The sequence below is a fragment of the Mustela nigripes genome, chromosome 5 (genome assembly GCF_022355385.1).
Source record: "Mustela nigripes isolate SB6536 chromosome 5, MUSNIG.SB6536, whole genome shotgun sequence".
In the NCBI taxonomy this organism is placed as follows: Eukaryota; Metazoa; Chordata; class Mammalia; order Carnivora; family Mustelidae; genus Mustela; species Mustela nigripes.
The window spans coordinates 19,796,337-19,819,996 of NC_081561.1; the positions used below are offsets into that span (position 1 = coordinate 19,796,337).

The window sequence follows — 23,660 nt, forward strand, 5'->3', positions numbered from 1 at the left end:
GTGTTGTAGGAGTCCACTGTCTGATGTAATATTCAAATAAAGATAATACTACTGATTGCAACCCTTCTTCTTAAAATAGAAAAATATTTACTCCGTGTGCTGGGAATATTTATAAAACTGTCTGACTACAAAGGTAACCTATGAGCATGGCAGACTATTCCTTTTGAAGAGAAAAGTTTTTATTAAATGATTAAAACTAAGCAAACGTTTATTGATTTCTGGAACTACATATTTAATTGAAATAGAGAAAACCTGTGTGTTCACTGGACTACCAATCTGCAGATTCTGAAAACATCTCCAACTTTTTCAATAGGGCTGTTTTCTTGTTTGTTTGTTTTTGGTTTTGTTTCTGTTTTGATGCCTCCAGTTCTCCATGCTAAGTTATTGATTCTTTAATTGCAGGAAACTAAAATTTTGTTTCTATCCTTGTATTTTCTGTGTTGTACGGGTGTGTTTGAGGATGTGCATGTCTCAGAAAGATAGACCCTAGGGAAAAGCGAAATATGTTTTTATGTGGTTTGGCTGGTTTGGGGTCAAGTAAATATATCTCTTATTCTAGAGGAAAGAGTACTTATTGGAGATCTCAGCTCCGTGTGGATTTTTCCACCTCTGTGGAAGGCATTAAACAGAGTAAAAGTCTTTACTTTCCGCTTCTCTTTTCTGTAGGTTTTTAGGTTCACAGTCACACAAAAGCCATGTGTTTTGTTTGTTGTCTCCCTTGGCTGGGAATATTTAAATGTATTTTTAAAATTTTTCTCTTCCATCAACTGACGACAATTTAAAATTATAATTTGAAGACTCTTTCTAGAAATGTACACTTTTGGGTCAGGCTGTCGTCTTTGTGGGCCTGGTGTGTGTGCCGAGGTTCTTCTGAAGCAACAAATCACTTTAGCATGAACACATTTCACAGGGCTGTTTCATTGTTGGTCTTAGCTTTGTGTGAATCATTTGGCCTTTTAAAATAGGCTAATCCTTTAATCGAATATGCTTTCAGAAAGGTTCTGAAAACCTGGGTGGCTCTTGTTAACTCAATTTTACTCGTTTTAAATAATACTAGGTTATCCAGACGTGTTTCTTTTTGATTTTTGAAAGGATGTTATTGCAGGCCATAATATTTAAAGTCAGGATTCTCCGTAATAACAGTAACAACAAAACACACATGCATTCTCCTAAAGTCTGATTGATGGGAAGCAGGACGCAGCCTGCCAGTAAACAGGTTTTTCAGCACAAATACTTGATACAGCAACCGACTTCTTTGAACACTGCAATATAGAGCACTCTATTCTTAATTGAATAAAGAAAACAAATTAGAATAGTGGCTGCAGGAGAAATGGGTACCTCATAATTAATAATTTGTGAGTTAAACCTTAACTACACTTGACATTTTTCTTTGGGCTGGCGACAGACTGATTAGTGAGTTAACTCCTGGTAGCACCTCTTCTGCGCAGCGACTGTTTCAGTTCCAAGGCTCACGGTGCTCCATAAAATAGGTCTTCATTGTGATGGGATTGTCACTTTCGTCCTGATCAAAGTGCTTCGGAGGAAGCGCGGCTGAACTGATTGGCTGTGAATGTTAATCACTCCATAGGACGCACTGATAATTTACAGCATTGTGGTAACTCTCTGGTGTTCGTAAAATGAACTTAATAACCCAGTGCCACCACGGGATAAGCTGCTTTTTCTCTGCAGTTGAATACCCCGCCTGCCCGCATAATGGTGTTGAGTAATACTGCATTAAAAAGAGCGAGCAGCTGTATCATGAAGGAAACAGCTCTGCAGCGGATTTGTTCATTATCTCCTTTGATTCACAGAGGGCGTTTGTGAGATATGGTTGACCAGCGAAGACACGGGGGCTTACGGCAGAGACATTGGCACCAATCTCCCCGCACTGCTGTGGAAACTGGTTGAAGTGATCCCTGAGGGAGCGATGCTGAGGCTTGGCATGACAAACCCACCCTATATTTTAGAGCATCTGGAGGTAAGGCAAAGCGCCCCATTTCCCTGCTCACACAGACACGCTCCAGCCCAAGACAGGGTGGCAGCCTCAGCAGCATCGTACGGTTACATTGAAAACCTCTTGCACAGGATCATTATTATTTTATTTTATTTTATTGTGGTCCTGCGTTCCTAGGAACGAGTGGAGAATTTCAGACCCTCCTCTGCGTCAGTCGCACATCTTGATTTTGCGTGCTCTCCGTTGATGAACGTTGCTTGGGTTTTCCAGCGCTCGCCCCCTCGTCACAGTTCTTTGTTTCTTCTTCGCAGCCCCTCAGACTCCCGTGGCATAAGTGTGCCTCGGTTCCTCCGCTCGGTGCCCCGATCTAGTCCAGTCCAGGCGTGCTACGGCATTGCATTCATTTTGCATCCGGCCGTGAGCACGTTATGGGAACCGCTGTTCGCCCTGGCGGTAAGGGTGCGGGGCTGTAAGTGTGCGGGTGTTTTAAATCTCCTCCCTTTGTCTGGGGATGGTTAGGGATGAGGTGGGATCCCAGAGAGACGCAGCTTGGTGTTCCTCTCCTTGATTCTCTCGTGGTCACTGTGAACACGAAGGGGTCATGGCGACGGGAGATGCCTGGTCTCATTTGTATCCCTTCCCTGGGTCAGGCGCTTACCCTCAAGGAGCTTACCGTGAAGCTTGAAAAATGGACCCGTGTGCAAGTATCTGGTATCGGATGACACATGCCACAGTAAATATGAGCAAGAAACAGGGACATTTAAGTGAAAAAGTGCATGCCAGGATCCATGACAGCTATTTGAACAATAAAATAATTACATTGGACCCACAGTTCTGGATAAGAAATTTGATAACTGCTATTGGAAAATCATGTGCAAAGTATAGAAACAAGTCGCTTATACTTTTTAGATTTTTTTTTTTTTAAATTTGACAGAGAGAGATCACAAGCAGACAGAGAGGCAGGCAGAGAGAGAGAGAGGAGGAAGCAGGTTTCCTGCTGAACAGAGAGCCCGATGTGGGACTTGATTCCAGGACCCTGAGATCTTAACCCACTGACCCACCCAGGCAGCCTGTCACTTATTCTTTTATCCTCTGTGTTCTTTACAGTTGTTTTGGGCAGGAAAAAAACATTCCCGAATCTAAAAGCAAGCATAGCTGCTAAAATTTAATGCCCAGATCCCAGTGAACAATCAACAATGGTAAGATTGTTTCTGTTGACTTGACTGGAAGCCTGTACTTGTTGAAGTTGTGCTGAAAAGCCTCCCTTACATCTGCAACGTCTTTTAGAAATTCTGAAATCAGATTTGGTAGCAATCTGATTGCTAATTACAAATACACAGTGAAGAAATACAGCAGTTTCAGTTTTGTTATTCACATATCCCCCAGCCAGATCTTTTTGGTAAAGGGATATGATAGGTTAACTTTAGTGCTTTGGACAGTGGGGGACTGTTAAGATTTGCTATTGAAAAACAAGTTGCAAATGTATCAGTTTATACATAAGCCTGTGACCCAACACTTGAATAAAGCAAGTGACTTCCCTCTAAAAATCAAATATGGTTAAGTCCTGCTCCATTTGAAGTAAATATGCTAGATGTGTGGTTTGAAACAGATCTCAGTGAGGACCAAGGGAACCCCATAGTACTAGAATCAGCAAAGTTCAAGTAGGGAGTAGACATAAAGGGGAAAATCATACATAGGTTCCGAGATGACTGAATAAAGTACATCTTGGAATGAATTCAGCGCTTCTGTTAATTGCAAGGTTACAGAAGTAAATGCTGCATTTGTAGCAAATCCTCTGCCCCAAATCTGAAGTAGTGCCAGAGCTGTTGACCTCCACATGCATGCTCCGGGAGAACTTCTGAAATCAGCAGAAGTTGCTAAACCTAGCTTTACACTTCACCTGGAAAAACACCAGATGTTTGGTTCATACGTCGTGGTTGGGGTGACAGCAAGTTCTGATTGTTGTGACATTACCCTTTGAAACCTCTCGCTGTCTGGTATCTATAATGTCGGCCTTCCCTCCTCCACTGCCATCTTGACAAGGCAGGGACCTCGTCATTTCCATCTCTGGGTGTACCCGACCGAGTGGTGGTTCAGTAAATGAGTGAATCAAGAATGAGTCATGGAAGGGCCTTCTTCAAAAAATAAATTAGAGAGCCCACTCTATAGCCTCAAACTTTCGAGTCTTAACATTTGGGTCAGAAGAGGCTACAGAAGATGACAAAGTAAGTGAACTTCAAGGATGAGAGTTTGTCCTGAAGAAAAGCCACTCACTCCTCTGTCCTTGGTACGCTGGGAGTCACCCACCCTGTCGCACCACACCAAGGGAGTAGGAATCTAAGGGAAAACAAACGAGCCGAAGTGTGCAAGAGGAAAACTACCCATGCCTACCTGAAAGTACAAGCTTGAAAAAGCTTCCTTTGACATCTGGACAAGACCTTCGCACCTTGTCCAGTTCTTCTCATTCTCCCCTGAGCAGGAGAGCCCAGAGCGCGCCATGTTCCCCAGACACACCATCCATTGTGTAACAGGAAAGGGAACTGAGCTGTGGAGCCTTCCTTGGCTCCTCCATGTGAAACAGGACGTCAGGGAAGGGGGGGAGCCCAGCCGCGCTGAGCCTCGGCCCGTGCCCACCAATATGTTGTGCTTCCTCATTTTCCTCTCGCTAAGCTGAGGGCACGCTGCTGAAATTACCTGACTTATCTAAAGAGTGCTGGAGAGAGTTCACCAATAAGAAAAAAAAAAGAAAACAGGAGAAAAAAAAATCAAAACAAAAATAACACCCGTGAATGACAGATGGTGATGTCTTTTAAACTGTGGGGATAGAAAGAGCCCACTCTTGAAACAACTCCTCATGCTTTAAAACCCTCACAGTGAGGGTTCCTTGAGAATTGTATTGGTGGGAACATGCCTTCTCAGGTTTCTGAAGATGCTTCAGGCTGCAGACTTTAATTATAGAGGATTTCACTGGGCTCTTTTCCTTCTCCATTGTTCTGTTTACTTCACATTCACCGGACTTTGCGATCTTCCTTAAAATGTTTTACCAGCTTGCTTGCTTATTTTTGTATCCATGTATTTAATTGAACAGCTTAAAGGGGAAATTCTTCTTCTTCTTCTTCTTTTTCTTTTTTTCTGAGAGAGAGGAAGAGAGCAGCGGGGAGCACAGAGGGTGAGAAGGAATCTTAAGCAGGCTCCACGCCCAGCATGGAGCCCAACATGGGGCCCAGTCTCACAATCCCGAGATCATGACCTGAGCTGAAGTCAAGAGTCGGACACTTAACCCATCGAGCCATCCACATACCCCACAAAGGCGAAATCATTTAAAGGAAAATATCAGAGTTTCTGTGATTATTTAAAAGTACAATGTGGAAAAATAGATCTATGGATAATAGGAACAGAATAGTTGATTAAAAAAATAGATCTCTTGATAATAGGAACAGAAGATGCATATTATAGTTAACATAGGATGTACTTTTAAGGTATTATCATGAGTCTAGGGCCGCCTGATGGCTCAGTCAGTAGAGCATGTGACTCTTGAACTCGGGGTCACGAGTTCAAGTCCCATGTTGAGCATGGAACCTATTTAAAAAAAAAGTCTAGCATTATGTGTGGCACTTTATATAGTAGACATTAAATAAATGTGTAGTGAATGAAAGGGAGAGAGGAAAATTCTTAATCCTTAACAGGCAAGTAGTTAAGTGTTGTTTGGAACATCTATAAATCCTAATTTTAACATATTCCTGCCTTAATAAAATAATTTGGGATGCATTTTAAATGATGAGATAGTTGACAAAGAGATAATCTCAAACATCGTACTTACGTATATGTATCTTTGAAAAGCATCCTCGAATTGCAGAAACCTAAGTATAACCTCATGCAGTACTTACTAAATATGGACATGAGGTCAAAACAATAGATAAAGCAATGGATTGAAACCTATTGGCTCATCTTAAAGACCTTGCAGACCTGTCTGTTACCCATAGGAAGAGGATACGCTCTTTAGCTTGGCCTACAGGGGCCTCAGGATGCCTTCTTCCAATGCATCCCTGTGTTCCCACGGCCTTGGTACCCTGTGATGTCTCCTGTATGCTGTGGCTTTTTCATCCTCCTGAAGTTTCTACTTGAACTTCTGCTCTTTCCGTTCCCACCACGCAGTGACTGTTGGTCGTAATGACGGAATCAGACGTACTGCCGTTTGCTGCTCCGTTCGTTGACGCATAGATGGCCCCCACATGGCAGAAGAGAGAGGTTTTTGTGCTGTGTTTGCTCTCCTGTTGACATTATGGAGGTAATAACCGAGGCATCTTCCTCTTGAGTGAACTCTGACCTTACAGAGGGTGGGGTGACTGGTGAACTTGCGCATTCTTGAACCATGTTGCTTCGTGTTGCTCTCCTGGTTGTAGATAGCCCACAGCTAAGGATGAATTCAGGCAACATGGTACCCGTGAACCCCACAAGGTGTCTAGAGGCCAGTGGCAGGGGCACACTGGCTACCTGTCCTCGGGCTCCAGATCTCTGGTACCTTTTTTCAAGACTGCCTGATAATAACATCAGTACAGTTTGTCGACTGGTCGTTATTTTCAAGAAACCACACCGATTGCTTTCCACACATTAACTCTTTTCCTTCTGAAAATAAGCTACTTATAGAGATGTTATTCTCCTGATTTCACTGATGAAGAAGCTACATCTTAGAACACTTTAATTATTGGTCAGATTATATAACTGGCTAGCAGCTGGACTCTTCTTTTTTTAAAGATTTTATTTATTTATTTGACAGACAGAGATCACAAGTAGGCAGAGACAGGCAGGGGGGGCGGGGAGCAGGCTCCCCGCTGAGCAGAGAGCCCAATGCAGGGCTCGATCCCAGGACCCTGAGATCACGACCTGAACCGAAGGCAGAGGATTAACCCACTGCGCCACTCAGGCGCCCTGGACTGTTTCTTATCCTATCTGATTTTACAGCGCTTTCTGCTTCCTCCATCTTTCACAGAGCGCTCTCTACCACCGCCCAGATTCCCACCATGCTCTGTCGGCCTCCGTCCAGCATCCCTGTGTGGGCATTCATCGCCCTGCTCTAGCATCCCTCACTCACATGTAAACCCAACAGAACTGTCACCACCTTTAGGGAGAGGCCATCTTGGTCACCTCTTTGCACTTGGGTGCCTGTGACGACAGGCCTGATGAATGTGGATGGAACGATGCATAGCTCTTCCGGACTGCCTGTCTCCTGAACGTTGCAGTATCTTCAGATCTGTGCCGGGCATCTGGTTTTGGAAGACCTTGTGGATGGTTGTCATGTGTGTTTCTCACTTAGGAGTCACACTTCTTTGAGGAGATACGAGATGGTGAGGGAAGATCCTTCTAAGGGATCCATTTTATTTATTTGTTCTGCTAGCATTCATGATGATAGATAGTATCTTTAGAACTACCTGAAGCAAATGAGCTCACTGTATGATTACTTAATTTATAGATCATCTAGGCTCTTAGCTTCTTTCTCCTCCTTCCCGCTCCTTAGCTCTCACTGTTTTTTTTTTTTTTTTTTCCCATTTTGTTTTCTTTCTTTCTTTCTTTCTTTTTTTTTTTTTTTTTAAATAATCTCCCATCAGAGAAGTCAGCAGTGGATGGTCAAGAAGGAGAAATTAAAATCAGGCAATTTGTCTTGTTTTTCATTTTATGGGTTGGCTGGTAAGGAAAAGTTATTAAAGCTGTTGACTGGGCAGGGATAAGGGAAGGATCTATGGATTTTATTTATCTAAGCTGTTCGGGTTCTCCCTGTGTTATGAATAATCTGAAATAACTCTTATCTCCCTTAAGATTCCTACATATCTTAAAATTGTATCTGAATTTTAGTACATCACTTGCAGCCTGGTCCAGAGAGGGCAAGTTGATTAATCTGGATCATAAATAAATACTTGTTATTAAGTACCTAACTACATTCAGAGTTATGAGCAAATCAGATTACTTATTTTTCAATTTATATTACTCTGGGAAATATCACTAAAATTACTATCCACATTGCTATTATACCACATTTTATTTAGCTTCAGTTAAAACATATAGTTTTTTACAAGATTTACATTTAGTACATTTATGTTATGTTATGTAAGATGGATCCTAAATAGTGATGTTTAAAGTGTTGTATCTGTTTTTGGTTGAGAAATCTTGTAATGACTAATAGTTTTCCACTACCCTTGGTTTTTATATATTTGATTCCGCTTAAATGATCGTACATTCTAACCTAATTGGATATGTATCAAAATTAATTTATCTGGTAAAAGACAATAAATACGCCACATGGTAATTTATGAGCACTAATGATATGTTTGGCTTTGCAGACTTCTAAAAACTTCCTCATGGTTTCAAAATAATAGCAGTTTCAGTACTTGCTGTACCTCTGTTGTGTCAAAGCAATACAGAATTTCTAAACTGAAGTCGATAATTCACATGGGGGCCCTTAAAATTATTTTTCCTTATGGCTTATACTTTTCAGAGTAACAGAAAAACATGCAAACAGACTTTGTGCTGTTGTATATAAAATATTTCCCCTTTTTGATAAATGGAAGGACAGGCCAGGTGATTTATTTTAAGCAAGAAGGTGGAGAGGAGAAATCTATTTCTGCCATCCAGATCGAGCTTTGGGACATCAGTGTATGATTCGATCTGACTGTCGGCTCCCATTTTCCGGCCAATTATAATCCTCAGCGCTTCGTTCTTAACCTGGCATTTGTGAATTTCAGGAGGTCCCTGACACGTCTGAAACTGGAAGCCAAAGTTTGTGCCTTTCTGAAAATCGAGTGGAGGGGAGACTCCCTCAAATACTGAAAGGCTTTTCTGGGAGCCTAATGCTGAGTGCTGGGAGGGAAGGGCAGGGAAGGATGAGGGGCAGGCCCCAGCGCTGTTTGCCACATGATTCGATGACTTGTGATGACAGATGAAATTAAAATGCTCCTCCGCGCAAGCGTGATTGCAAGCTCCTTTCTCCTGGGCCTGGGCTGAGCAGCAGCGCAGCTTCAGTGGGGCCATCTCCGACCCTTCCATCTCTGCCCTGTCATTGCTGTGACCCTCACTTGATTCCTCGTCACCTCCCAGCCTCAGAGCTCTAGCCCTGCACAAGAAGCCTAAGCTTTTCTCAAGCCCGACAGCCCCTCTGAAAAACTTCCATAGCGTGTTGCTTCTTACTCTAGTCTCAGTTTGCAATATTCCTTCTGGGTGGTGAAGCCTTGTGTTTCTTTGCAGATCCAAGGACCTAGAATAGAAATGAACTCAGAAACATACAGACAGGATCTCGGCAAGTGACTCTTTGTGTCTGCCCTCACACCCAACAGACTCAACAGGTTTCATCAGGAATTTTATGGTCCCCATGTTTTCTGGGGAAAATGAACCATTTTGTGGATGAATGTTCCTCATGTTGAAAATTCTAGTTACATCTGTCTTCCTGGGAAGTGCAATGGAAAATGCATTGGTTTAACAATTCTATTTGTATGGCCATCAGTGATATATAGAGACCTACCCAGTGGGCTTCTCTGCTATCTCAGTTCCCATTTCTGAACTACCAGATAGCACAGGTGGGCATCTAGACCCTGTGTGGGAATATAAATGATCAGATCATCTTTTGTTATGATGAAGGTGCTTTAATCCACTTTGTAGTAAAAACTTTCTGTATTTCTCAATCTCTAATATCATTTTTCCCCTTGCATTGGCCTAAAATTTTGAGTTTTGCTCATGAAATCCAGTAACATGTGGATATTTATTCTTTTGGGAATTTTTCCTGGGAGGACATTTCCTGAGAGGGAAAGTACATAGGGATAAAACATGTGTCAAGATGATAAGTGAAAAGGCCCCAGCAAATGCTTTTGTAAAGAAAGTGACACCATGGTCAAATATACGTACCCATGTCTCTCTCTATAGAGATCTTTTAACAAAGCAAAAGACTTCTGTGTATATATATGAACATACATATTAGAAGTTATATAATATATATTATTTATTAAAATATATATAATATGTAATATAGTATACATTAGATATATTGAGAATTATATACATGAAATACTTTCTAGAAGACTTCAGGAATATTCTAGAATACTTGAAAAGACTGCAAATTTACATATTTCAGTTGTGGCATACAAATGTTCCTATTTCATCTTTTAGTATTCCTGTGTATATTTCCATTTATAAAGGAGGGTATTAGATATGTATGTGGTTTAATTTGCATCTTAAAAGGCATTTCACATTGCCATTCCCCTGAATCCTTAATTTCACAGGAGTAGCTGAGAAGGCTTCCATGTCACCTGTCAAAATTAGTATAGTTCAAACACCACAATACACCATCTGTGGGCTTTATCTTCCTCATTAATTTAGGAAGTCACTTATGCTCAAACCATTGAGAAAGGCTGCCTTTGACTTTCCTTCATAAGCACAGAGAGCCGCCAACACACAAGGCAATCAACGGTCATTCCTTTACATTTTTCTTTTGATTCTAGGATCATTTCTCTATTGATTTCTTTGCTCTGATAGCTTATGAAAGGCTACCTTAGGCACTTGCTAATTCAGCACTTAGTAAAATGAAATCCTCATATTTTATATCAGGTGGGTAATGGAATTTTCAGATGATTCATGGTGTAGAACAGAAAGGTTGGTAATGAAGTTAATGGTTCATAGAATGCTATAGTGACAGTCTGCATATTTTCCAGAAAGTACAATTTCTTCATTTGCGTCTATTCGTGTCTAATCTACTAAATTGTTTCTTCTAGGTCCCAAATGTATCTTTTCTTTTCCCCACATCTTCCTTTGCGTACCATAATCGGCATGAAAATGTTAAAGTTTCAAAATTGAACTCTGAAATTCTGTAATGCCATTTAACAGTAAATAACGATTGTGCCCTAGATTGGAGACGTAAAGGTTTTAAAATTATTATTATTGTTAAGAACTCCTTTATTTGCATGTCATATAGCAAAACTGTCAAAAAGATTAAATGGGTATGAGCGGTCCCTGTGCAATCAATCATTTTCAGTATCAGAGTTGCTGTATGTGGTCCAGAGAAAATCAAACTGTAATGCTGAAAGTAATTTTTAATTAATTTTTCATTAATTTAGGGGGGAAGTCCATTCTGTTTTTTTTTTTATAGCATATATTTTTGCGTGTTTTTAAAAATCACTGAAAACTTTGCCACATGTAAAGCAGTGTATGATTACAGAGAAATACTGTGGATAAGTCTCTCTCTAATATATGGCAACAAAGAAAGAACTTCCTAATTACATGTTAAAATGTATCTTTAAAAAAGTAAGCTTTATATCAGCTCTTCTTACCCCGTGTCATATGGAATATCAGCCTTCATTCTGATCACTTGAAACTTCAGACATTAGTCTTCTGATTAACGTTTAACTGTATTTTCAACCTTCATTTTTTTCCTGCCTCAACAAAGCCTTTTTTTTTTTTTTTTTTTTTGTTCCTCTATTCTGTTACTGCCCATGTGTCAGTTTCCTAAGGTTGATGTAACCAAGTACCGCAGACTAGGCTGCTTAAAATGACACAGATTTATTCTCGCCCAGGTTGGGAGGCCAAAGGTCCAAAGTCAGAGCGTTGGCAGGCTCAGTTCCTTTCTGGAAGCTCTGAACTGAGAATCTGTCTGATTTCTCTGTCCTAGCTTCTGGTGGCTGCTGGCAGACTTGGGCATTCCCTGGCTGGTAGACACGTCACCACAATTTCTGTGTCAGTCTTCACATGGCCTTCTCTCTTTGTGTCCAGATTTCCTCTTCTTTAGGGGTACTAGTCATTGAGTTAGGGCCCACCTTAATTAAGTTTGACCTCATTTAAACTGGGTGATATCCATGAGGACCCTGTTTCAAATGATCGTATTTATAGGTACTGGGGATGATGTCTCCAATATATCTTTTTTGAGACACAGCGCAACCCACAACAACCGTGTTTTGCGGTAAACAGACATTTTCTAGGATGCCATTTTAATTCCATTGTTTTATCTATGTTAATATCCGTGTGTGTGTGTGTGTGTGTGTGTGTGTGTGTATAGTTAGTTATTTTCTTCCTGGATGCCTTAGAGGTTACAGTTAATACCTTAATTTGTAGCAGTCTACTTTGAGTTAATACCAATTTTATACTAGTATACAAAAACTTTTATGTATACCTTTGTTCCTTCTCCCCTTCTGTGCTGTTGTTGTCATACCAGTTACATTTTTGTACAACGTATGCCCATCAACACCTTTCTTACATTTTTTTCTTTAGTGAGAGAGAGTGTGAGCAGCGGGGGTAGGGCAGGAGGCAGAGGCAAGTGGGAGAGAGACTCTGAAGCAGGTTCCATGCTTAGCACAGAGCCTGATACGGGGCTCCATCTCATGACCCTGAGCTCACAACCTGAGCCTAAATCAAGAGTCAGATGCTTAACCAACTGACCCACCCACGTGCCCCCTCATCAACACATTTCTAATTAGTGCTTTATGCCATTGTCTTTTAAATTACATAAGGTAAAAAACAAGTGTTACAAACAGAAACCACATTTATACTGTCTTTTCTATTTATCTGTATAGTTCTCATTACCAGTGCTCTCTATTTTTTTCATGCAGATTGTAGTTACTGTTCTAGGGTCCTTTCATTTCAGCCGGAAGAACTTCATTTAGTATTTTTAACATAGGTCTGCCAGCCATGTAGTCTCTCAGTTTTTGTTTATCTGGGAATGTCTTAATTTTTTTCTTCTTTTTTTGGAGGATCCCATCTGTAGATTTAGAATTCTTGACTAACAGTCTTTTTCTTTCAGCCCCTTTTATGTCATGCCCGTGCCTTCTGGCCTCTGTGATTTCTGATGAGAAGTCAGCTGTTAATCCGATTGGGCATCCTGGTGGGTTGTGAGTTTCTCCTCTCTTGCTGCTATCAGGATTCTCTCTTTGTCCTTCCGCAGGTTGATTGTGAAACACTTGGGGTAGATCTCTTGGAGTTTATCCCACCAGAGCTCCCAGAATGTATAACGTTTTTCTTCAAAAGTTGTGAGGCCTTTTTGCCATTATTTCTTCAGATATTCTTTCTGCCTTTTTTCCCCTGCCTCCTCCTGGAATTCGTATTATTTGTGTGTTGGTATGCTTGATGGTACCCCACAGATTTCTGAGGCACTCTTCATTTTTATTTATTCTTTTCTCTTTCTGTTCTTGAGTCAAAGTAGTCTCAATTGACCTGTCTTCAGGTTTGCTGACTACTTCTTCTGTCTTCTCAGATCTCCCACTGAGCCTCTTTAGTGAATTTTTCTTATTTCCATTGTTATACTTTTCTTACCAGAATTTCTGTCTGGCTCTTTTTTACAATTTCTTTCTCAGTTTTGATACTCTTTATTTGGTAAGACATTATTCTCATGCTTTCTTTTGGTTCTTTAAACATATATATTTTTCTTCTTTGAACATATTTAAAATGATGATTTAAAGTTGTCTGATAAGTACAATCTGGGCTTTTGCCAGGACAGTTTCTATTGGCTGCTTTTTTTCCTTGTGTGTTTTGCATGTTATATATTTTATTTTTTGTTAAAAACCAGATATTTAAACAGACATGTAAGCATAGTGTGGAAGCTCTGGAAATCAAATCGTCCTCCCTTGCCTGCACTATGTTGTTGTTATTGTTATTATTGTTATTTGTTTAGTGACTTCTTAAAATTTAATTCAGTAAAGTCTGTATTTTTGTTATGTGTAGATAGTGAAGTCTGTGCCCCATTAGTTTAGTGGTCAGCTGATGGGTAGAGGTTTTCTTAAGTGCCTCAACCTTAAATCTCTCCCTCTTCACAGAGGAGCATACTGGAGCATGTCCTAAATGCTCAGTCAGGATGCTTACAGCTATGTCTTTAGTTTTATTTCCTCTTTGTGCAAAACTTCAGTTGAGCCAGAAGTGAGAGCTGAGGGCCTTCTTGGGTATTTAGCGAGCCCAGGCACAACCTCGACACACACACACACACAGTCAGTCCTCTGTGTGCTTGTAGCCCTCTAGAGTCCTTACAATATGTCAGGGTTTTTCAAAGCCCCCTCTGGACATCACATTCCCTAGTTTTTCCTGTTAAGCTTTTTGGTTTGTTTATCATTTGCCCTAACTTATTCACAGCCCCAGGCAGCCCTGATGTTGAACAATTGCAGCTGATTATTTTTGACAAATGCCCCTGGGAAAAAGGCTGTTTTCACTATGTGAGTGCCAGGTCAGGTTAAATAAGCAAGCCGAGTGAGTAGAGTCGTCCATAGAACCACTAGACGGATCAGATAATGACAGTTTTCTTGGAATAGGGCTTTGAAGGAGCTCTGACCCTCTTTTGTCCCCTCCAGTGGCTGCCCAGCTGCTGGTTTTCACCATGATTAGAGGCTGTTGGTTTTCAAGGCTACCGCAGAACTGGGGAGTGCGAGGAGAGGAACGGGCAAGTTTAAAATGCCTCATAGGTCTTTATGCCTACCAGGAGTCCTCCATTTTCTTTGCAAAAGGCTACCCAGATTGCTACAAGCCTTTAGTTAATTTCCAGAATTCTGAAAAAATTGATTTTGACCATTTTGTCACTACTTCATTGCCTCTATGGAAGAGAGGATTTTCAGAGTCTTTGCTCTGCCAGTCCTTCTCATGTCAGTAAATATTATTTATGCCTCGAAACGGGCTGCCTATATATCTGTCAGGCCATTAATATGTTGGGTTAGTCCATTTTCTTGCTTAATTTTTGTGTTCCATGTCAAAGGTGCCATCAATCACTTAGGGTGCCATCTGCCTTCCTAACGCTTTTGAGGAGGAGCTCATGTCATTAGAAGGTTATTGACAGCAAAAGATCACTATTAATTGAGTCTCTCAGTGGCCTGTAACAAACATCACCCTCACAGAAAATGCAGAGATAAAATGTAGACCTCATTAGATACTCACAGCTCTGGGCAACACATGGGAGGTAATGTGGCATACATAGACTGAATCTTGACTATGACCGTTGGTTGCTTCCCGCTCTCTATTTTTAATTGATTCTCTTATTAAAAACTCTATCAAATAGTATTTTTAAATTTCTATTCTAATAGATAATCCAACTTCTACAATCACTATCTTTTATGTTGCTGAAGTTTCTGTTTGTCTTGATTCCCAAAAATGCTTTGTTTTCTTGATAATGATGTGCCCTTCACAAGGCTATGTTCCGTCATCTGTGTAGCCTTCCAGAAAACTTTGCATATCAATTGATTAGGCATTTGTTAATCAGAAAGATGTTTGCTGTTGATGTCGATTTACTAAACTAAAAAGATACCCAGTTGGCAACTAGCAGCTATAAACTTTAGGATTTGCAATAAACCACTGGAAAATACTGATAATTTGGAGATATTTAATACCAGGGATTAATGAGTCATTTTGAAATGTGCAGTACATTGTTTCACCATCATGAAAATAAAGACTTTAAAGTGCCTTGGTTTTATTACCAGCATTTTTGTTAAAACATCTATATGATGTTTTTATTTATTCTTCTTCCATCTTGAATGGGTCATAATTGTAGGAAGTGTTCACACAAGTAGAAAACCCGAGTCTAAATCAGTTTTGTCATTAATCTGTTCGTTTAGTTGAATCATGATCACTTCATTCACATCTAAGTCTTTCTGAAAAGGGAACACCATTTTGAAGGGATTTAACTGAATGAAACATTACAAATTTTCCATTTGATTTCTCATTCTGAGCCTTCTGAATTCTTTTCAAACTCATTTTACTTGGGTTAAAACTTTTAAAAAGTAGCATTTTTTAAAAAAAAAATGTGTCATTTCATTATTTGGTATTTGGTTTGAACTAATCATCTTAACACTTGCTTTCAAGGTTATATCCTATTTATAGAAACCTTTGTCCCTGAGGCCTAAATCACATGGACTCCATGAGTACAAAGAGTTTCTGTAGCGAGTGTGAGGAATCACTTCCTAGACTTGCATCCACCATCGAAAACCTGAGAAAGAAGCATTCTCTCAGATAGCATGGCCCTCCACACTTTCACATGCTTTTCATATTGTAAATAATGCAGCATAAAAGTGAACATTGCAGAAAACCATTATCACAGCGATCTCTGTGTTGTTCAAGAGATGATTTGTCTGCAGATGGACTCTGTTCGTTCCCCGCCTATGGCCCTGGAGAGGAATTGGGGGTCATTTTGGTGGCCGGCTCCATGAGTCCTCAGACACCCCCTCTAGCATCAATTCCCAATCACACCGGGCTTGAGGCGCTCTCCACACTCTGAGTGAGCCTTCGTGAGTTTCCCAAGGCACCAGCTCCTCTTTTGTTTACTCTCAGTTTTACTGATGGAAGCCTATAAGTTTCTTTGTATGTCTCTCCTTCTCAAAGTCCATACTATTTCTGGAAAGAAGTTGTCAAAAGAAAACAAGATAAACATTAACCTACTTCTGTCCCTCTTGCTCTTACCGTCAGCCTACCCCACCTTCACCTCTGTCCATTTCCTCAGTGGCAGGTACATTTCCTGCTTGGAACATGTGTAATCCATGTTAATACTGGGACTTCAGTGTGGGGTAGCTCATGAGCCTCTGTTCTCTTGTCTTGAGCAAGGATCTTGGATTTGAGAACTCAGAGGGAGTCCGTAAAAATAGAACTGAGTGTTGCTGATGGGCGGGGTCCGGGCCATTCTTTGATACTGTCCTGGATGTGATTGATTTGGGTGGGGCACTGGACAGATTTTCACATTTCTCCAGGTTTTAGTGTTTTCAGATATCAATTGGGTCATAATAGCAGTTACCCTATACAAAGAATATTAAATAATGTGTCAACTGCGCTTCGTGGGATCCTATGTAGATCTAGTATTTTGTTTTAGCCTGGAATAGAGTAACACCTGTAGAACAACCAATGAATTATGCATAGAATGCTTAGGATAGTACCTGACGCATAGAAAGTGCTCAATAGCTATCAGCTGTTATTATTGTTCTCTTACAGGAATTTTGGAATTTTATCTTAAAACAGTGCATCAGATCTGAAAGTACAGAACGTGGTTCTTACTTTCCTGAACAAAGGTGTGTTTTGGATCAGGTATTTCTAACTCAGAAGTATTTTCTCATATCGATGAGAGATGCAGACTGAATCTGAAGGCCTTCTAGGGAAGGAGAAAGCTGTCCAGGGAGGGAGTGAAGCAGGACTCATGAAGGCAGTAGGAGGCTTTCTGAGGGGGGAGGAGGGTGCAATGGTTCAAAGGAACTAAACCCTGTAAGCAGAGACAGGCATATGCTAGTATTCTCCTGGGCCTCTGCTTTAGTGTCACCATCTTGTTGTTTGCCCCACAGGATGTCCGTGGGAGACTCCATGTTGTTGTGTGTACGGGGAACTGGCCTTTCTTCCATGGTGTGTCTACACCATAGTTTTTTCCCCAGCCACTCTCCTGTTGAACATTAGGATGATTTCTGGATTTCAGTTATTCAGTATAAAGCTTACATGAGCATTACGTGTGCCCTTTGGTGAACATACATACTCATTTCTCCTGGGTATATAACTAGGAGCTGAGTTGCTGGCTCACAGAGTCAGCGCATGTTTGGCCTTAATGAAATTGCCAGCCAGGTACGAGACTTGCCACTGTTTGTTTAAATAGATTTTGAATGGCCAGTATTTGAGTGATCCAATATTTAATCCCCCAACAAATGGGGAGGTGTTTGGGATTGGTTTTTGGGGTTGGGGTTGGTTTTTCCCAGTGGTTGGTTGATGTAGTAATGCCTGTTCAAGAGAATGAAAACATTTGGAATGTAGTGGTTTTATTTATATTAAATATGTTTACATAATGGTAGACTCAGTAAGTCACATATACTGTTAGAATATAGTCTTGTGAACCTTGGTTAAATCTGTAATAAAAGTGTTTTACTATGAAACCTGTCATAAATTTTAACTTGTAAGAGTTGCATTTAAGAAGGCACTCACAGTTCTGAAAATCTGAAGACCTTGGTTCTAATCTAACCCTTCTTCTAACCCAGTTTAACTCTGCGACCTTGGACAAGTCATATAACCTCTTTAAATTTTTATCTGTCCCCAGAAGTTGTGGTGGTGGGAGAGCAGTTTGATCTATGTATCTCGTAGGTTTTTCCCAGTTTTCTCATCCTTTGACTTTTTAATAAGTCACCTAAAGTTATTTAATGTTTTCCCCTTATGTACATAATTAATGGATTAATAATTGAATAAATTAATCTATACTCACTCAAGGAAGAGAAAATAGTTCCAGACTCAAAGACATGGAAGTGAGTCTAAAGTTTTGGACTATTAAGACAGGGTAGGTTTTACTAAACCAGAAGTGTATGTTCTTAAAAGATGAAATACTAAAAACTTTACTGGCAACTGCTTTGGTTTTGTAATGTATCACAGATGTGGCTACTCAGCTACTACGTCATCAGAATCCTAAAGGACATTCCACATAAGATGTTGCAAAGGTTCAACTCTGGACTGGGTTTTGTAAAGTCAGCTTGAAACGGATTCAACCAGTCTGTGGCTCTTCAGATCCCCCACTGATTCAGAGTGCCCCATGAGGCTAGTGTTTTTCTGAACAGTTATTAGTAGGTGCCAGAGTTTAGGAAAAAGGGCAATCAGCTGTTTCTGTTATGATTAAAGGAAGAATTTTCCTTTCACAGTCCTGCCATTTCAAAATCTGATTCCTTTCTTATATCCCGGTGGGACTACAGGAGGCCTTATGTTGTAGTTTCTCATTCTGCAGAATATTTATTATATCTAGTAATACAAGATAGTTTGTGAAGAATAAAAGTGAAGTTAGACATACAGATAACTATAAAGTTGAGCTGCTTTTGAAACTCTCAAGTTTTCATATTCTCTTTGGGCTACAAGTTAACAGTTTTATTACGGAGTGATGTAATATGGTTCTTTTTTTTTTTGAAGTGGACCGTGGGAATTGCTCCATCATATGGCACATTTTAAAGTTCAGTAAAAAATTAAAATGAATTTAATCATCATTTTATTATTGGTTGTTGATTTAGAGACCTGAGTAGTAAAATGTGCGAAAAAGTGAGTGTGATTTTTTTTTTTTTCTTGAATGTGGAGTTTTCATTTGTTTAAAATATCTCTTTGGACAGTAAAATTAAGATACGATTAGACACTAGCATAGCTTTTGAGCAGTATCCTCTGGTCTTCAACAGATTTGACTTGTCAGATGAACTCCTTATATCTTGATTATTTTTAAAAAGTTTTAGGTACCTCAAATTTAACAAAAGTCATAATTAGTCTTTTCGTATATAAAATGATGACAAATTATTTCTGGTTAACTGTTCATTAAAAACTCTCCTGTTAAAAAGTAAGATATTTATGAATGAACGAACAGATGAAGAAAATGTGTTTATAGATACAGTAACACTTTATCCTTCTACTAGGAATATTACTCAGGCATTAAGAAAAAGAAGAAAATCCTGCCACTGGCAACAATCTGGGTGGCCTTTGAGGACATTATACTAAGTCACATAAGCTCAACAGAGAAAGACAAATACCGTATGATCTCACTTAGATGTGGGATTAAAAACAAAGAAACAAACGAGCTCGTGGATACAGAGAACAGATGGGGAATGAAGGACTGGGTGAAATGAGCGGAGATGGTCAAAAGGTACAGACTTTGGGTTATAAAATAAACAGGGGTGAGGACGCACTGTGGAGTGTCGTACAGCCTGGGGACTGTAGTTAACAATACTGTGCTGGAGGTGGGAGGTTTCTGAGAGGGACGCCTGGGTGGCTCAGTGGGTTGAGCGCCTGCTTCAGCTCAGGTCACGAACCCAGGGTCCTGGGATGGAGCCCCACATCGGGCTCCCTGCTCAGTGGGGAGCCTGCTTCCCCCTCTGCCCTCTTCCCTGCTCGTCCTCATGCTCTCTCTCTTTCTCTCAAATAAATAAATAAAATCTTTTAAATGAAAAAGGGAAAAGTTGCCAAGAGAGTAGATCTTGAAAGAGCTCATCATAAGAAAAAAATCTGTAATTATGTCTGATGAGGCGTGTTAACTAGATTTATTGTAGTGATTATTTCACATACATAAATATCAAATCATTATGTTGTACACCTGAAACTAATATAATGTTATATGTAGGTATATCACCATTTTTTAAAATAAGCTCAGCATTTCCTTGCCAAAGAATTACAACCTTTTCCTGCACAGTTTGAAAATCAGTGAATTTCTCCTACTCATCCACTATCCCCCAGTAGTTGCTATGTGTTTCTTATATCACTCAGCCCTCAGAAGTCTCGGATATTTTGCCGTATCTACCTCCAATGTGTCCCTTTGCACTGTGCATGTCACACTCTGCTTCCTAACAAACAATAGTGTCTTCCAGTGACTGTAGTGTATTCCGAGAGGGAAACAAACTAGCAGGCAAGAGTCTTTTAAAATGAATCCATTTCCACTTGTACTCTTTCCTACAATTGATCTGTCTGTAGTGAAGGTTTCCTGCTGGGTCTCCTGCCACACCTCCCTCTCACCTTTATGGAACATCTTCAGGTCACCAAACAAAGAGCTGCCTTTGTCAAGGCAACACACAGAATTCCCAGGCCCACCGCCCTCACAGACCATTTCATTGAAGACTGCATTTATAATAAAATTTTACATTTATGCTTAATAAATATTTATGCTGCTTTGATGAATTGTGTACTAGTGATTGAATGACAATTCAATTTTTTAAAAAGTGTTCTTTAGAAATACTTAGAGCCTTGTGGTTTCAGTCATGTTTTTATCTTAACATACGCACATATTCTGATACAGAGAAGGATGGTTAGAATAATCAGTAGACTTTCAAGCTTAAAAACATATTAGATGAAATTCTGTGGAGGAAGTAGAAAGGAAATTCAAATTGAAAGAAAAAAAGAGAGTGTCAATTTTCTTATTATATTTCAGTGAATACATTAAAGAGGGTGATGTAACAGTTTTATTTTACAATTCCATATTTGAATTTTGCAACTTATTTAAACTTATTGTGAAAAAAATTTCAGTGTCAATAAAAAATGTATGAAGTGGCACATGATTTTTTAAAAATCTATTTCGGGGGGCACCTAAGTGGCTCAGTGGGTTAAGCCTCTGCCTTCAGCTCAGGTCATGGTCTCAGTGTCCTAGGATAGAGCCCTGCATCAGGCTTTCTGCTCAGCGGGGAGCCTGCTTCCTCCTTTCTCTCTGCCTGCCTCACTGCCTGATCTCTCTCTGTAAAATAAATAAATAAAATCTTAAAAAAAAAAAACAAAACTATTTCGGGGTAATACCAAGCAAACGTTTCGATACCACTGACTCGTCTGCAAAACAAAATCGCACGCCTTAGGCTGACCCTCTGCCCTGCCTTTCCCATCTCATTTTCCGATGATGACTTTCCTCCCCACCCTACCGTATACCCACGTTCAAGTAACCTACTTCCATTTAAAAGAGACCTTCTGCTTTGCCCAGAAAATGCTCTAGACTTTTCACCCTTGGCCAAATGTCACCCTTTGTCTAGAATGGAACTCCGCACCTCCAAGGTAGTCCCGCCGACTAGAAGTCCGTCCACACTTCAGTGATCAGTTGGGTCTTTCCAGTGTACATGAAGAACTAATAGTATATTTTCAGTTCTTACTAAGGACACTTTATACCTCTACTAGACAATTAAAATATTCCACATTTTAGTTAACACCCCCCTCCCCCACATTCACCCTCTACATCGTGTGTAAAAAAGATTTGACATCTTTTGTTGAGTTGATACAAGCACCTCATTTTACCAAGAAGCAATGTATTTTAGTGATTTGATATTTGCAATTCTTATTTTGGCTTTTTCAATGACCTGGTATGTGCCTCTGAGTAAACTTCAGCTTTAAATAGTTTATGCCTAAATTTCTGCATTTGGAGCTTGAAGATTATCCTCTTTTAAGTGTGCAGTTTGATAATTTTTTTAGTAAATTTGTATACTTGTACAACCATCATCACAATCCAATTGGCAGAATCATTTTTAAAATTGAGATATAATTGACATCTAACATATTACTTTAATGCATTCGACATAATGGTTCAGTATTTGTATATAATATAAAATAATAGCCCCAGTGAGTCTAGTTAACAACCCTCACCACACATAATTACAATTACTTTTTTCTTATGATGAGAACTTTTAAGATCTGGCTTATTTTACTTAGCACAATGCTCTTGAGGTCCATTCAGATTCTTGGAAGTAGGAGGATTTTTTTTTTTTTTTTTTTCAGTGCCTGGATATGTTCCTGTGTGTGTGTGTGTGTGTGTGTGCGTGTGTGTGTATGTACATAAAACACAGTATATATATCACATTTCCTTTATCCATTCTTCTATACAAATTTTATTTTCCAATTTCATTTATACAGCCAGCAATTGTGGGAAGTCATTCAGTAGTTTATTAAGGAAAAAATAAAATTAAACACCCATTTGGCTTTAGCTTCGAATGAGTAGTTTTAATGTGTCATTCTTACACCTCTACAGGGTTGGACTTTCTTCATTTCACTCAGAAGACGTTCCAGAGTGTTAATTTCACTCAGGGGATACTTGGGATAAATTTCATCTGGAATGTGTTCTCCTAGTTCTTGACACCTTTTGCAATAATTCCCCATTCTTCCTAGATATCCTCTGAACTGTGGCCGTTGGGTAGTTCTAAGGAGAGATTAGTTGGAATCCTGTGAGGATAGGACCAGAGAAATGATCCGATATCATATAGAAAACTCTTGATGCTGACGATTATTCTCCATGCTGGGTCTTTCAGGATATTCGCATTTGGTTAGACTTATCTGTGATACAGTTCTTTCTTTTCCTTTCCGTTTTCTATATTCTCAATCTCTAGCTAATTTTGAAATATTTTAAAAAAGGACAGATTTTTTGATTTGGAAGTCATTTTTCCTAAGACAGTAGGAAATTCTTAGCCTGTAATCTGGTGCATTGTATCTCCTTAATCATTGTTACATAGACCTACGTTTATCCAGTTCTGAAGGCAGGTAAACATAATTATTAATGATCTTTATTTATGACACATCGGATCTTCTCAAGATGAGTTGCAGAACCTTCTATACTCTTTTTTTTAAAAGTAATTTAATCCTATAAAAATGGCAAATTTAAGATCTGAAAATACTTTTGTATCAAGTGATTGCTTCTATTATCATTAGCCAGAAACTTGCAATAAAGTTGCAGCAGATTTTTATATTTGTAAAGGCCATAGGCTTTGATAGAAAGAAGGATAATAAAAATCTTCATTTTCCTTGCTCATTGGAAGAAATCTGTTTCAACTGCATAGAATATTAACTTCCATTTGCTTAAAAAAAATAACAAAACAGTAAAAAATTAGCTCAAGTATTAAAAGGTAAATTCGGTTCATCAAATGGTAGTTTTTCCTGATCTTTCTTTATGTGCTAGATAATCTGGTTCTGTAACTTGGGAGCCATGGTACTTAAAAAAGCAGCAGGTTAGAATATCAAATATTCTGACAAGGTGTTCTTAGACAAGCTAGCCTACCCTGCAGTAACTGGAAATGCTTTCATTTCAGTTCCAATTAAAGAACTGACGTGTGAAGCCAATTTTACCAAGTGAAAACAATTAAAGTAGAACAAGGAGGAAATATGCCTTGCCTTGTTGCCTTATAAAAATGATATACCCATACACATTTATCAGTGAATTCAGATTTCATACCGTTCAGCAGCAAAAGATTACAAAGATCTTGTTTATTACCGTCTAATTTCAAGTAATATAATAAGAGGTTTTATACATTTTGAGACATTTGAAAAAAAT

The 23,660-nt window shown here is 39.5% G+C and overlaps 1 protein-coding gene across 3 annotated transcripts in view; it reads left to right on the forward strand.

The window, feature by feature from the left end:
• CDKAL1 (CDK5 regulatory subunit associated protein 1 like 1) overlaps window positions 1–23,660 on the forward strand; it is a 634,401-nt gene that overhangs the window by 387,118 nt on the left and 223,623 nt on the right. For all 3 annotated transcript variants that reach the window (XM_059399529.1, XM_059399532.1, XM_059399531.1), the window contains one exon: window positions 1,812–1,978. In XM_059399529.1, coding sequence (XP_059255512.1) covers window positions 1,812–1,978 — 167 coding nt within the window. The remainder of the gene's footprint in view (window positions 1–1,811; window positions 1,979–23,660) is intronic.